Raw genomic sequence first — 14152 nt, 5'->3', positions numbered from 1 at the left:
CAAGTAGTCTGCATCCCAAAATGGCAAATAACAAGAGGACCTCTGCTCAATATCTGTCTACAAAACATATTACAAAGACACATGGCATGTCAACAGTTTTCTTGCTCTCTCTGTGTAGTCTGACTGTCGGTCTAATTTCGTAGATATTGAGCAGAGGACCTCTTGTTATTTGTAATATACATTAATCTAGGACTTTGTAGCAGTACTAGCAGTCGTGCACTGCCAATATCGTTTTAATACGCACTTACATTTATATTTTAACTAATAAATTATACTTGTAGCATATTCGGCGTATAAATATTTTTTTTAAATAAATAAATATAAAATTTATATAAAAAATTATTCTCAAAGTTACCATCTAGCATTACTCAGGAGCTGACACGGCCAGCAGAATTGGGGAGTACTGCAGACTGTGCTTCAACTAGTTGAGGCGTTTGTTAATGGGGTGATGCTACTGTGACACCTTTACGGTTGGGCACGTCCTAGCGCAATCACCCTTTTTTTTTCCCAAATATATTTTGACATTTTTCAAACATTATTTAAAAAAAGAAGAAAAATACACAAAACACTGTCAAATCTAGAGAGAAAATTCGGGAGGCAAACTAACATTTTCCTTCGTTAATTACGTCGGTGCTTGAAATATTCAACAAGGTCTGACATGCACTAAAGAACACAAAAAGAAAGCTATTATCCTGTCCACTTGGGAACAAAAAAATGTGGTTTTTCTTTTTTTTTTTTAATTATTGTATAGAAATCTTCATACCACGGCGGCAGATTAGTGAAGTTTGGATAGGAAGTTATGATGAGATGAATTCATTTAAAATTTAAATGAAATTTTCTTCAAATTTTATTAGTTTAAAATTTTAAAAAATAAATTATTTATTATATTTTATATAAAAATTTAAAAAAATTATAATAATAAAATAAAATGAATCAACTATCAATCCAAACGCGGAAAGTTTACTGTTCACATCCGCTAATAAAATTTTCTGGTAAAAGTTGAGGCTGGGACAGGTTCTTCTGACATGTATCGGATAATTTCGGCATTTTCCTTCCTCTTTTATGAGCCACAAACCAAACAAAATTTTTTATTTGTTTTTAAAAAGGGAAAGAAGATCAGTGAGCCCATACCGGGTGGATTTAATTTTGTACGAATTTTATGTCCATCGATAAATGCATGACCATATTGTAAATTCATCCCACAAAAAAAAAAAAATCATGTTTTTAGAATAAAAAATTTTATGTATAATTATTTTTATGTATTTTTTTATATACTTCATTAATATGATTGGTTATGTATTTAAAAATAATAATTCAACCAATCATATTAATGAAGTGTACAAAAAATATACAAATATAATTATACATAACATTACTTTTTTAAAATTGATGACGTTGTAATGCGAGTGACACCATGTTTCCTTGTTTCTTTCCTATTTTTTCCAAGTAACATATCATAACGATCATGTACTATGAATATCATTATTCATCTTCCAATATAGTTGTGACATTAATGTTGTTTACGATTCATGTGCAATGTTCTCGTGACCGGTCGGTGTTATATCTAATCCACGTGACAATGTCGTCATGTACATAAATTAAGTGCAAACAGCTTCACGCATGATGTTTGTAAAGTTGAAAATGATTTGAACATAATATTTTTCACAATATTTTACATAATTATATTTTAAATGAATGATATTTTTGTAAAACATCTTATAAATTAATATTACTTTATAAAAATATCCCCATCTTACAACATTGATGTAAAATGTACTGTGTATATCATTACTCAAGTTAAAATACATTTTATATATATATATATATATATACATACGATGCTCTCATCAGGACTCATGCTGCATTGATGTCCAGCACAGCACCACATGGCACATAGTGTCATTAGGTAAATCCCGATATAAACGTGCCATTAGGTAAATCCCGATATCGTTTACAGTGATGGTCCAATGAAAATGAGTTCAAATCACATCTAAATTTATATTTCAAAAGGAATAGTTAAATTACATTTGAAATCCATTATAAATTACAACAATTTCTTCATCATTTAAATAAAGTAAAGTATTCGGGTTGTGAGCCATGTAAGAGTATTCAGGATTTCGACGTTATGTTTTTAATTTGGAAGACGAGAATGAGAGATATTGATGCCCGGATGGAAGGAAAATTTGAGAGTTTGGGTGTGGTTTTGAGCTCAATTAAATATTGGGTTCGTGTAATAGTTGAGAATGTTACTAAAGTCAATTGTTTGACTAATTCTGATATTGTTATGTTAAATCGGTTAGAGATTCAGTTTGTGAAAAAATGACGAGCTATTACTTGAGTTATTCATTGGTCTAAGTCTAGTCCTAGTAGATTTAAATTTAACTTTAGATGATAGTAGCTTGAGAAGCTCAAGTAATAGTGGTAGGGGATGTGTATTAAGAGATAGTACTGGCAACCTTGTGTTTGTTTTTTGTAAATTTTTTAGTTTTTGTTTCAATAATGAAACTAAATTGAGGGCGGTATTTAAGGAGTTGATATTATTCAAGCAGATGGGTTATTTAATGGTTGACATTCACATTGAATGTGATTATTTGGTGGTTGTTAATTGAATTTTGGCTAAAGGTATACATTTGGTTATCTTTGGGATTATTGGCTAAAATTTTATTTTTTTGGATGAATTTGATTTTAATGTTTATCATTGTTTTAGAGAAGCTAATAAAATGGCGGATTCTTTGGCATAAAGTAATGCAAATGGAGAAAATAATGTGTTTCGAATGGATGAACATCTTTCAAGAGACCTAATAGGTTTGAATAGATTAGATAAATTGGGAATGACTTATCTTCGAGATAAATAAAGATTTTTAGTAGCTGTTCGCCGGTTTTGTATAGATGCTGTTTTTTCTCGTTAGTGTTGATGCTTGGAAGGTTTGAACGTCTATTGTGAATTTCTTGTATCTCGGTTGTTACCATTTTAATAAAATTGAGAACGAATTACTCTTAACGTGACCTCTCCTACTCTTTAATTTAAAATTAAAAATAATAATAATAAAAAGGGAGAAGAGATACTGTTGCAAGTGGGGTGTGACCACAAAATGACCAATTAATATCGAAACAAAGCACTTTCCCGTGATTTATGCGCTCTCTCTCTCTCTCTCTCTCTCTCTCTCTCTCTCTCTTATTCTTTGCTTTGGTTAGTGACTGTCTTTTACTTCTCCATTGCGCGTTTGAATCTTTGCGCCTGTCTCCATTTACGTCATTCCAATAGTCTCGAGAGTTCTCCTTCCATCAATACCGTTCCTCTCTACAACCCTCCACTCAGCATTTCAATTACTCTTGTGATCATCGTACACGATCCCCGATGTTACATAGTCAAAGACTAAAAAAAGGTCATTTTCCTAGTACTAATTGTCGCGTTCCACGTGTTATTTCTGTCATATTTCCTCCACAAACTGCTGTAGAAGATCACTTCCCAGCAGAGTCCACAGCACGAAATTTCGCCTTGATGTGCGCCACTATTTCGAATAGCCTTTGAGCTCACTTTCCGTCAAAATATCGAAGAGGCACACATAAAGTACCGTAAAGTTAAAAAATTCCCAAACCCATATGGCAAAGCAAACGCAATAAAGTCTAAATTAATTACCAATGACATTGTAATGAAATGTTTTGAATTATTAATACAATTAATACCCACTATAATAAGGTAGTCCTTCATATAAAAAAAAAAAACTATAAAGAATGAACTATTTCCGTCGATCTGGGCATACTCGTAGTCGTGGACGCTCCTTTCACCAGATAAAAATGGGTCTAACTCTAAAGATATGGCACACCATACTAAAATGAAATGTCGACACATGTAAGGCCATGTTATTTGGTTGGAAAGCACGTATCTTTTTCCACCGAATCTGACGTTGACGAGTACTGGGTTCAATGTTTAACCTCATTTCATCCTTATCCAAGTATTCATGTCATATTATCCTACATATTTCATTCATTAATTCTTATATTTATCATTTTAAACAACAGAATTTTTATCCGATCGATAGGTACAAGAGTGAGACAGTTTTTGTCATGAGTATTGACATCTACCCATTTTTAATATATTTTACAGTAATGTTGTAAGATGCAAATATTTTTATAAAATAATATTATTTTATAAAATTAACCCTAGTTTAGAATATAATTATATAAAATAAAATAAAAAGTGCTTTATGTAAATGATTTTCCTTCTCACATTATAGGTTGTACTGAGATTAGACATTTTTAGTTTTCGAGTGTTTTGACAGTCACTTTCTGTGCAAAAGTCCGGAACTCGCCAATGATTCATAGTGACAACTGACAAACCAAACAACTGTGACTTCAAGTTGGGGTGGTCGAATAGTTATTGTCCCCGTAATTTAGACAATGCTACCCCTATTGTTTGTCCAGACTATCACACACCGGAAGGATATATTTGGCTAATCGTTTAAACCGCATGGAGGAAAACAATGGAAGAAATTATTACTGCAACAAAAAGAGAAAAAACCAAACTAGAGACCTTTTTTTAAGCGAATCCATCTATATATGGCACATACTTCATTTTATAATCTTTACCAGGAAATCTTTTTATTGGGTTTAGCTAAGAAGCAGAGATAGGTCAGGCATTAGTGCGAAGAAGATGAAGCATTTGGGTTTGGCGCTCGTACTTCTTATTTTGGTCCAAAACCATGGTGTTTTCCAACGTGTCGGAGCGGACGATGGATTTGTGAAAACCAAAGGGGTGCAGCTTACGTTGAATGGGAGCCCCTACTATGCAAATGGATTCAATGCGTACTGGCTGATGTACGTGGCCTCCGACACATCTCAGAGAGGCAAGGTCTCTTCTGCCTTTCAAGAAGCTACGAAACATGGCCTCACAATAGCAAGAACTTGGGCTTTCAGTGATGGAGGTTATAGCCCTCTGCAATACTCTCCTGGCTCCTACAATGAACAAATGTTCCAGGTCTCAGTTTTGATTCTCTCTCTCTCTCTCTCTCTCTCTAACCTCGTAATCCAAACATTAATTTTTTTTTTTTATATTTTCATTTTTAAAGCTTTCCCTGTTTTTGCTGTATAGGGGTTAGATTTTGTGATATCTGAAGCCAGAAAGAATGGGATTAAGCTAATTTTGAGTTTGGTGAATAACTACGATAACCTTGGAGGAAAGAAACAGTACGCGGACTGGGCAAGAAATCAGGGCCAGTCTATTACATCTGACGACGATTTCTTCACCAACTCTGTAGCGAAGGGTTACTACAAGAACCACATCAAGGTCGATTACATCATTTCTCTCTCTTTCTCTTATATGTATTACAAAATTTCACATTCTTATTGGGTTTATTTTGCATTAATCAATTTGTTAATAGTCTAGAAAATGGTAGGTGTAGTAAAAGAATTGCAGACCACAGAAACTAAGAAAAATAAGAAAAACCCCTTCCCCACATAGGAAAACTTAAACTGCTTCCTCGTGTATTTTTTGTCATTCCTTGGCATTTTAATTGTGACAAAATATGATATTGGATTTAACTGGTAATAGTTTGTGGTTTTGTGTTATAGACTGTTCTTACAAGACGTAACAGCTTGACTGGAATTGTTTACAAAGATGACTCAACCATAATGGCATGGGAGCTTATGAATGAGCCCAGATGCACTTCCGATCCATCTGGAAAAACCATTCAGGTTAGTCCCCCTCCAGGACTCTTTAATTTTTGCATTTCTGCTACAAAACTCTCTCTCTCTCTCTCTCTCTCTGTGGGCTTCTAAAATTTTCTTTTGATCAAAAATTTCATAAGCAATTTTTTCCCATTTATGCGCAATATTCTGTACTGAAACTACTACCCTTTTTTTTTTTTTTTCCTGAATGAAAATTCAACCCCTTTTAGTACCGCAGCAGTAAAATGGTTTTTCCCGTTTTATACCTTTTTACATGGACGAAGGCCTCTATTGTAGCTAGGAATCTTAAAATTTGTCTGTAATACATTTAAATGATTTCATAGTCATTTAAGACGTTCACATTTTTAGTTTTCTTCAATCACTTGGCTTCAACTTTCTTCTTCAAAACCGAGAAACCTCATGTTTTTAAAGTGGAGTCGGTGGCCTGTTAAACTCAATTGTGCTTGGTGGTCCTTGAGTTCACAGTCTGTTGGTGTCACCCAGCCTTCCAGTTGGAAATTGAAGGAGTAGATTTTCTTTGCCTAGCTGCTTGGATAGGTGGAAAGCAAACCTAACCTATTAGGCTGGGGCCCAGGGCTTCGAAATTAGGTTGATTTTAATTAGGAACTATTTGGTTACACTAACGATGTTTTATCTGGCAGGGCTGGATTACAGAGATGGCATCTTACCTGAAATCCATAGATGGAAATCACTTGCTAGAAGTTGGTCTGGAAGGCTTTTATGGAGCATCAAAGGGGACATCGAATCCTAATTTTCAAGTAGGAACAGATTTCATTTCAAATAATCAAATCCCAGGGATTGACTTTGCCACAGTTCATTCATATCCTGATCAATGGTAGGGTCAAAAAATAAGGTTTCTGCTTAACACTGACAACAATTAACTAAAACCCATTTCCTGAATTGGTTCATTTTCTTTGATGAGCAGGTTAACAGGCTCGAATGACGAAAGCCAACTCACATTTTTGAACGGTTGGCTCAACGATCATATAAATGACGCTCAGAACATCCTGCGCAAGCCAGTTCTCTTTGCTGAGTTCGGAAAATCTTTGAAGTATTCTGGTAATAATCAAAGAGACCAGCTTTTCAACACGGTTTACTCACAAATTTATTCGTCTGCTAGCGGAGGAGGTGCAGCCATAGGCGGCTTGTTCTGGCAACTTCTTGCTGAAGGAATGGACTCTTTCCGAGATGGGTATGAAGTGATCCTCAGTGAGAACTCCTCAACAGCTAGTTTGATTGCTGAAGAGTCTCAGAAACTTAATCGAATTCGCAAGATGTATGCCAGGCTGAGAAACGTCCAGAAGTGGAAGAAAGCGAGAGAGACTAGAAGTGGCGGCAAGGACAATAATAATGGAAAATGAGAAAACGAGTTACGAGACTCCTCCAACCATGTTAGAATATTATAGCAGACTGTTAAAGATGAGCGGCCCTATAGATTTATGTGTTCTGGATTATATTACTTTATACAGAACCATACAAAACTTATTTTATAGCGTAAATTTGTGCTCCATCTCAACAAAGAAATCTCTGAAATGGATTCGTTGGAACTGAAAGTAATATATATATATATAGAAAGTTCCTGTTTTTCGAAATAGTATGGGATATGCATTCTTCTATTATTTAAAAGAGATGTTTTTGTCTAAAATCTTACACAAAGATTCCAAAACTCTTTTTAGTTTGAAATATAACATATTATATTTAGGCTGGTTGACTGGCTCATTAAAGGCTCTTCTCCTCTGGAATTACTCAATTATTTGAGATGACATTTTACATTTTAAGAATGTTTTTCTTTTTAGTATTAATCATGTCTACAGAGAAGGTAACGGGTTAGCAGACAGTCTAGCAAATTATGATGCTATGAGACATGGAAAGTTTTTTTCATCTTTTCTTCAATTCCCTAAGCATGTGATTGCCCTGTTCTCTTTAGATTGTGCAAATCTTCCTACTATTAGACATTAATCTTTATAGCTTGTTCTTATTTTCTTGTAATATCTTAATAAGGTGTTTTCTATTTTTACGGAAATTGGGTTTGGGCCTTCATCTCCTTCATTGTAATTCCAAAGTTTCACCATATATACAAGGTATTCTTTCGCTATATGTGAGATGTGAGGGTAATCAATAAAATTAGGGTACCATTCTCTTTATTTTTTATTTTTTTAAAAGAAACATCACATTGAGGCATGTCGCATGTAGGCTTCCTTATGTAAGATTTTCTTGTAGACCTAACACTTTATAAAAAACAAATGTATATAAATGAATAATAGCTTAAGAGATTCCTTGTAGAGATTTATCACGGTTAGAATAGTCCGGCATTGCTTAGATAAATTAGTAGAGTAGCTTTGGGCTCTATAAACTAAGAGACTCCTTGTAGAGTTCTGTCTGCAATTCAATATATCTGGTAACACTTTACACGGTGTCAGAGTTGAGTGATTTTAGCTCTGATACCATGGAAAGAATTCCAAGGTATGTTGAGTCCTGTAAAAAAAAAAAATACCAGGTTTATATAGCCCAAAGCAAATATACAAATCTCATTCTCTACACTAACATTTGTAGCTTTAACAGTCTTGGGGAGTCGTGGACTTCTAGTAGAAATGAATAAACCGAGCAGAAGTTCTTTTATTCCAGAAGTAGGAGGTCTTCTTACGTGCATCTAATAAAATTGTCATTTACATATATATATATATATAAATTTATATAGGCGCATTCCTGCTAGCGGTCTGGTCATTGCTGCTACAATTTAAACTCACAAACTGCCTGCTCTTGCACTAACACGGGCTCAATCTGACGAAGGAAGCTCCTGTATGTGCAAAGATTTATATGACCTTTCCGTCCATAATTGTTGCATTCTTCAATATGACGGTGATCCCTGACCGGATGTAAAACCCTTCATTTGGTCTATCCGCTTCTTGGACAGCCTGAGAAGTTTATAGAATATATTTCAGTGGGGTGTCAATGGAAAGTTCAAACACCATTCACAGAATATTTGGATAGCTTGCAGTTTAGAATTTGCAGAGCACAGAAAGTTACACTTACATCACCATTTGTGATGACCACATTTCTTCCTATCTTGGCGTTCTTATCAATTATGCAATTCCTTCAAAAAGTTGACAATAGAAATTAGCTAATAGATCTTGCCCAGAGAGAGAGAGAGAGAGAGAGGCCCAGCCCCATGGGATCTCACCTGATTTTGGTGTTCTGTCCAACACCAATTGGAACCTTTCCCTCGGCTAGCAGAGATGCAATTTCAGATTCAGTTTGGTAGTAGTCTGCACCCATCATCATAGTATCCTGGAAAGGGGATACCAGTCCCATAACCAAATATAATCAGCGTTGACTCATAAAATGAAGAGAAAATAGATCCCACCATTTTCCCCAGATCAAATATTAATTTTAACAGATTCAAACATGATTAAGCATACATGAGCTATTCAATCTTATTGAAGCATCTCTGGATAAGAATAACTTAAAACTGGCAATTGAGTTCATAAAACTCGATCACTAGCAGGGCTGATTAGTATTTCTATCTTTCAGAGTTTTGACACGTTTACATGGCAATTTGTAGAGTTGTTCCTACTTTGTTTATTTTTTGGTCAGCAATATGCAATCTCAGGGTGTCACCTGTTTCTTGCGCACATATCACGTTTCAAAATTCATCCACTATGCACAAGGGCACAATTAGTACCCAAATGTTTCCAAGTGAATTGTAGAGCGGACCGCATGGTCTATGACTTTAAATAGTCTTATAAAAATACTTGAGCATAAAATATGTCACCTCACCTTAAGTTCTACACCATAATCTAAACGTGAGCGCACACCCACAATAGAGTGCTGAACACTGCATTCCCGCAAGAAGCAACCATGAGAAATAATTGCATCAAGAATCTGCAAGAACCAGTTGAGCTGTGAGACAGAAGAAGCAAGCAAATCTCACATACTGAGCTTACGGTCATACCCTGCTTTTTTCAACTTTAATTGGTGGCAAGAATCTCGGAGATGTGTAGAAAGGTATCTTGGGATCATAGAATTCAAACTTCGGAGGCTGAAAGGAGTAACCAAATGATTAGTTCAGAGTCATTTTCTCATTTGCGAAGAAGAAAGAAACAATTTCCAACTCAGAAGTTTAACCGAAGTTTATGCAAAATGTCTTTTTGCTTTCCCAGAAGATGCACAACTTCTAGTTAATAATTAAATGCGTGATGTTTTTTCCCTACTGTTTTATATTCTTGTATTTATAATGATTTGTCTCCGAATTTTTGCCCACCATTTTACAGGGAACTTTCTAGATGACAAGCTGCCAGACTATTTGATCACAAAATTTAGTTTCTTTACAATTGTTATGAAAAATATTGATTATAAGATGTTATTTGGGTAACAGTGGCAGTGGCACCAACCTGTTTGGTCAGGGCCAAGTTGGCATAAAAAAAAGAACTTATAGTTCCGATGTCCTCCCAGTAATCATTGAATAGATATGCCTGAAAATGAATATGAAGCAAGAAACTGAGGCATTCAATTACCATACTTAAATTTTGCTTCCATGATTCAATAATATTATATTTATAATAATAAATTACAATATATATATATATATGTAGAACTTCATCTATTCAATCTTACTTGAACATTGTGCTCCCTCACAGCTGATGGAATAATTTCAGACCCAAAATCGTTACATGAAGGATATCTCCATCTCAACAGCTTTAGTAGGACATCAGTTTTAAATACATAGACACCCATTGATGCAATGTACGGGTATTTTCTGGCATCTTGTTCAGAAAGCCCTAGCAAAGTGGTGTCAACTTGCTGCAGTGCATGGGGTTGAGATAAAATAACCAATATTAGAGAGGACAGAAGGATGTACACAGAACGCTGAAATAAGGTCAAAACAACAAGAGTGAAATCTATTTCTTACCATTGCTTTCAGGTCCAGGCCCTTGGGTTTCTCGGCGAATTGAGTAATACGTCCTGAGTTCCCAATTTTGATCAGTCCATAATCTGATGCACGGCTGCAATACAATACAAAAGTTATAGGATGTCTGTTGAGACACCAGGAATTGAATTAACGTACTTTATATGTGCCAAACTGTGACAGAAGTTTCACCAGACATACCTCTCATCCATGGGCACGCATGAAACTGTAATATCAGCGTTTGTGTCAACATGCCTCTGCAGGTAGCAGGATTTTCCAGCTATGTAACCAAATACTAGATGAAATCTTCCACCAGTAAGTAGATAAAAAATAATTACCTGCACAAAATCCATATAGTCCATCCTATAGAGGTGATCACCAGACAGTATCAATATATGCTCCACACTCTTGTTCTTGGCATCCTGCTTGAATGAAAAAGCCAAATATGTATTATGAGGATATAATGTTTGGAATTAATTTAAAATCATAATTACGCACCTCAAAGACCCATATAAATTGCCTCACGGCATCTGCTGTTCCTTGGAACCATCTCTTCCCTGCTTCTCCTGGTGTTTGAGTGGCAGCCAAAACCTGTTTGTCCATCATGTTAGGCTTTAAATCATCAAAGAACATCCACTAAAATCATCATAATTCCTGAGGAAATTGAGAAAGATTCGAATTTCTAAATGACTATAACAAAGTTACAATTCATCAAGTACTATGCATTTCCTAGAACATGAAAACTCGAACGTATTCTATCTGCCTTTATATCATACCTCCACAAAACCATCTCCAAAATTAACACCATTCCCGAGATTATATGTGCGAGCAAGGTGACGGTTGAGGGAAAACGAGTTAAATTGTGTTAAGATGAATATCTTCTTTATGCCACTGTTGATGCAATTACTCATTGGGATGTCGATCAGCCTGTAATACCCCCCAATTGGAACCTGCAGATCATATCGGATAATAAAATCCCACTTCCACCCGCAGATCATATTCAACTTCACAATCGACCCTTTAAAACCATTTTATTTTCCCTATTACTGGGTCTGCGTGCAATCCATTTTATATTACACAAACAAGAAAAATAAAATAAAGAAAGAAACTTCTAAGTCATCAGTTGGTAAAATGGGTAAATTTGAGATCACAGAGCCCCGAGTAGTGATATCGTACCGCGGGCTTGGCTCTTCTGCTGGTAAGAGGAAATAAGCGAGTTCCAGCACCTCCACCTAGTATGATAGAAGCTACATTTTTCGGGTCTACTTTTGGAGTCTCAAAAATGGGGGCCTGCAATGTCTAAGATCAAAATTTTAATGCAACCGTGAGAGTCTAGTGCCACCTCCAATTAATAAAAAGAATTTAGCTCAAATCTGATTTGACTGACGTTGCTCGGAATTCACTTACCACAACCTCCTTGTTGATATCTGGTGTGAGAACAGAGAAGGGAACACCGGGCTTAACTTTATTAACCCTCCTCCTTTCACTTTCCGAGCTCTTCAAGAATTGTGCACTCAAATCCCTGCCTTTTAGGCTCACCCCTATACTCTCACCCCAAAACCCCGTTCCCGTATTCCCAACTCCTCTGCACACTTTGACTGGATGAACGTTGGCCTTCAGTGTCGCAAAACAAGAATCCATGGCTTACCCACCAAGAAATTAAATTCCTAGATGACCGTTTTTCAGAGATTTTTATTCAAAGCAACAGCAATGAATGGAAAATCTAGGAAATCTGAGGAAAATTGAAATACTACAAGTGCAATCCAAGGAAAAAGCCAAACGACTTTCACAGAGGTCCCAACCTTTCAAAATCACAAAACACGTCAAAAGTAACGAACCCCAAAAGCAACATCTGGATCAGAAAAACAGCCTGAAACGAAGAATCAGAAGCACCCAGTAGCCAAAAAAAAAAGAAGAAGATCGAAACTTTGATAGAGGTAGCTCTGACCACAAAAGTGGACAGTGGGGAAATGTGATCAAAGTGAGAGCTTATGGTCAGCCCAGAAGGCGATAGGTGTTTGATTGAGAGAGTGACAATGCCGATGATGATGGCGAAGGTAGTGAAAATACTATTATTGGCTTGCGAGCCATTACGAGAAAACCCCATCAAGTTGCCATGATACTTGGGTTTTACCATTCCACACTATGCACTTTGTGGTGTTCTCTCCCTGTAACACATTTGACTCCACACCCTACGGCTGCTATGGAGCGGACTTCTCTGGCATCTGAACGAACGAGTCCTTAACGAAATGTGAAACTCCTTGCTGGCAACTTCAACTGACTCCTCTTTTTTTTCGAATTTGGCCATTCTTTACTATTATTTATATTAAAAGAGACTAATGGTATGCCATGTGCATTAGTTAAATGTACGTAACGACACAATTACATGAGAAAAAACTGCGTTTTTCCTTTAAAACTGAAGTCATCTATAAAGTTATGAGTCGTTTTGACTGGAAAATATTAGCGTGGGGATAATTTTGGGTGAATTTCGGGCCCCGTGCTATATGAAGCAAGATTCGGTTTAGAAAATCGAGCTGTGAAAGCTTAATCCATGGACCATTGATGGCGATCACAAACGACGTGGTGTGCCTGTCGACCCATGTTATTAAGTAATGACCATGCAATTTTATTAAATTTAACACCCAAGTATGGCTCTGGAGTTGAAGGATTATCTGATAATAATTCACAGAGACATGAATTTATTTTACTCAAATTTTAATATTATCTAAAATATTTATATAGATAAAAATAAATATTATAAAACTTGTTTTATATATTTTATCCCTCTTATATTCCAAAAATATATATATATTAAAAAAAAATCAAGAGAATTTCAACGTGCGATTTGGATTCAAATCCGAATGTGAATTATTCACCTTACTTATATCTTAATATAATATGATATCTAGAGTGCTCCTAGAAGCTCAATTAAGGGGTCATCTGGGTTGGCCATATAAAATTGATATATTAATTTATAAATTTATTTTTATGAAATTGATATGTATCAAGACATTTCCTTATTAGATACACACGAATCGCCACAAAGCCATTCCAAGCCAACAAATCAAAAAGTCGTATCACATGAAGTGAAACAGCATGAGTTTACGACATCGCAGAGATTTCAATCTAGTCTGCAGCACAGAAATATGAAAACTCCCTTTCAAAAGGAGAGGCGACACAAAACAAAGTGCAGTGAATATCAACCACAAGTACGATCGACAACAATTTGAAGTCTTTAAAAATAATGATGTACGAGTCGTGAGTGGCATCTGGTGAAACGTTATTTCACAAACGCATGGAGGATAATGCTTGATAAAAGCGGAGCTCATGGGTCTTGGAATCACTAGAACCCCATAGAGAGAGAGAGAGAGAGAGAGAGAGAACAAGTTATGTGACACATGGGGCTGAGGTTATTGGTGTAGCGTTTATGTGACACGTTTTTTGCTAGGTTCATGCGAGTAAACGTAAGGCCCGGAATAGCCCAAAAAAGTTGAAGTTGTAAGCAGACCCAAAAGCTTTAACGTAGGTCCAAAGTATGGGCTTTTATTGGTTTTGAAT

The 14152-nt window shown here is 35.7% G+C and overlaps 2 protein-coding genes across 5 annotated transcripts; one reads left to right on the top strand and one right to left on the bottom strand.

The window, feature by feature from the left end:
* The first annotated feature begins 4486 nt into the window (after positions 1 to 4486).
* Positions 4487 to 7280, top strand: LOC122315842 (mannan endo-1,4-beta-mannosidase 7-like). Its single transcript, XM_043132076.1, has 5 exons — positions 4487 to 4978; positions 5093 to 5287; positions 5572 to 5694; positions 6330 to 6523; positions 6614 to 7280. The coding sequence occupies exons 1-5, from the start codon at positions 4655 to 4657 to the stop codon at positions 7047 to 7049; spliced, it is 1272 nt and encodes a 423-aa protein (XP_042988010.1). The 5' UTR covers positions 4487 to 4654; the 3' UTR covers positions 7050 to 7280.
* A 906-nt stretch (positions 7281 to 8186) lies between these two features.
* Positions 8187 to 12892, bottom strand: LOC122315841 (glucose-1-phosphate adenylyltransferase large subunit 1-like). 4 transcript variants are annotated; one of them, XM_043132073.1, is made up of 14 exons: positions 12002 to 12892; positions 11771 to 11884; positions 11371 to 11544; positions 11093 to 11185; positions 10933 to 11016; positions 10796 to 10851; positions 10598 to 10691; positions 10303 to 10488; positions 10080 to 10160; positions 9641 to 9727; positions 9466 to 9570; positions 8870 to 8976; positions 8722 to 8782; positions 8275 to 8603 (listed from the first exon to the last, which is right to left on the bottom strand). In XM_043132073.1, exons 1-14 carry the CDS (start codon positions 12233 to 12235, stop codon positions 8502 to 8504), a joined length of 1578 nt encoding a protein of 525 aa, XP_042988007.1. In that variant the 5' UTR covers positions 12236 to 12892; the 3' UTR covers positions 8275 to 8501. The 4 variants fall into 4 exon arrangements, with proteins under 4 accessions (XP_042988009.1, XP_042988007.1, XP_042988006.1 ...); XM_043132072.1 differs by having other exon boundaries at positions 11771 to 11893; positions 12002 to 12891; XM_043132075.1 differs by lacking the exon at positions 11371 to 11544 and having other exon boundaries at positions 8187 to 8603.
* Between the last annotated feature and the right edge of the window lie 1260 nt (positions 12893 to 14152).

The sequence above is a fragment of the Carya illinoinensis genome, chromosome 7 (assembly GCF_018687715.1).
Source record: "Carya illinoinensis cultivar Pawnee chromosome 7, C.illinoinensisPawnee_v1, whole genome shotgun sequence".
In the NCBI taxonomy this organism is placed as follows: Eukaryota; Viridiplantae; Streptophyta; class Magnoliopsida; order Fagales; family Juglandaceae; genus Carya; species Carya illinoinensis.
The sequence above is the reverse complement of the archived record's forward strand: the minus strand, read 5'-3'. Positions and strand labels throughout refer to the sequence as shown.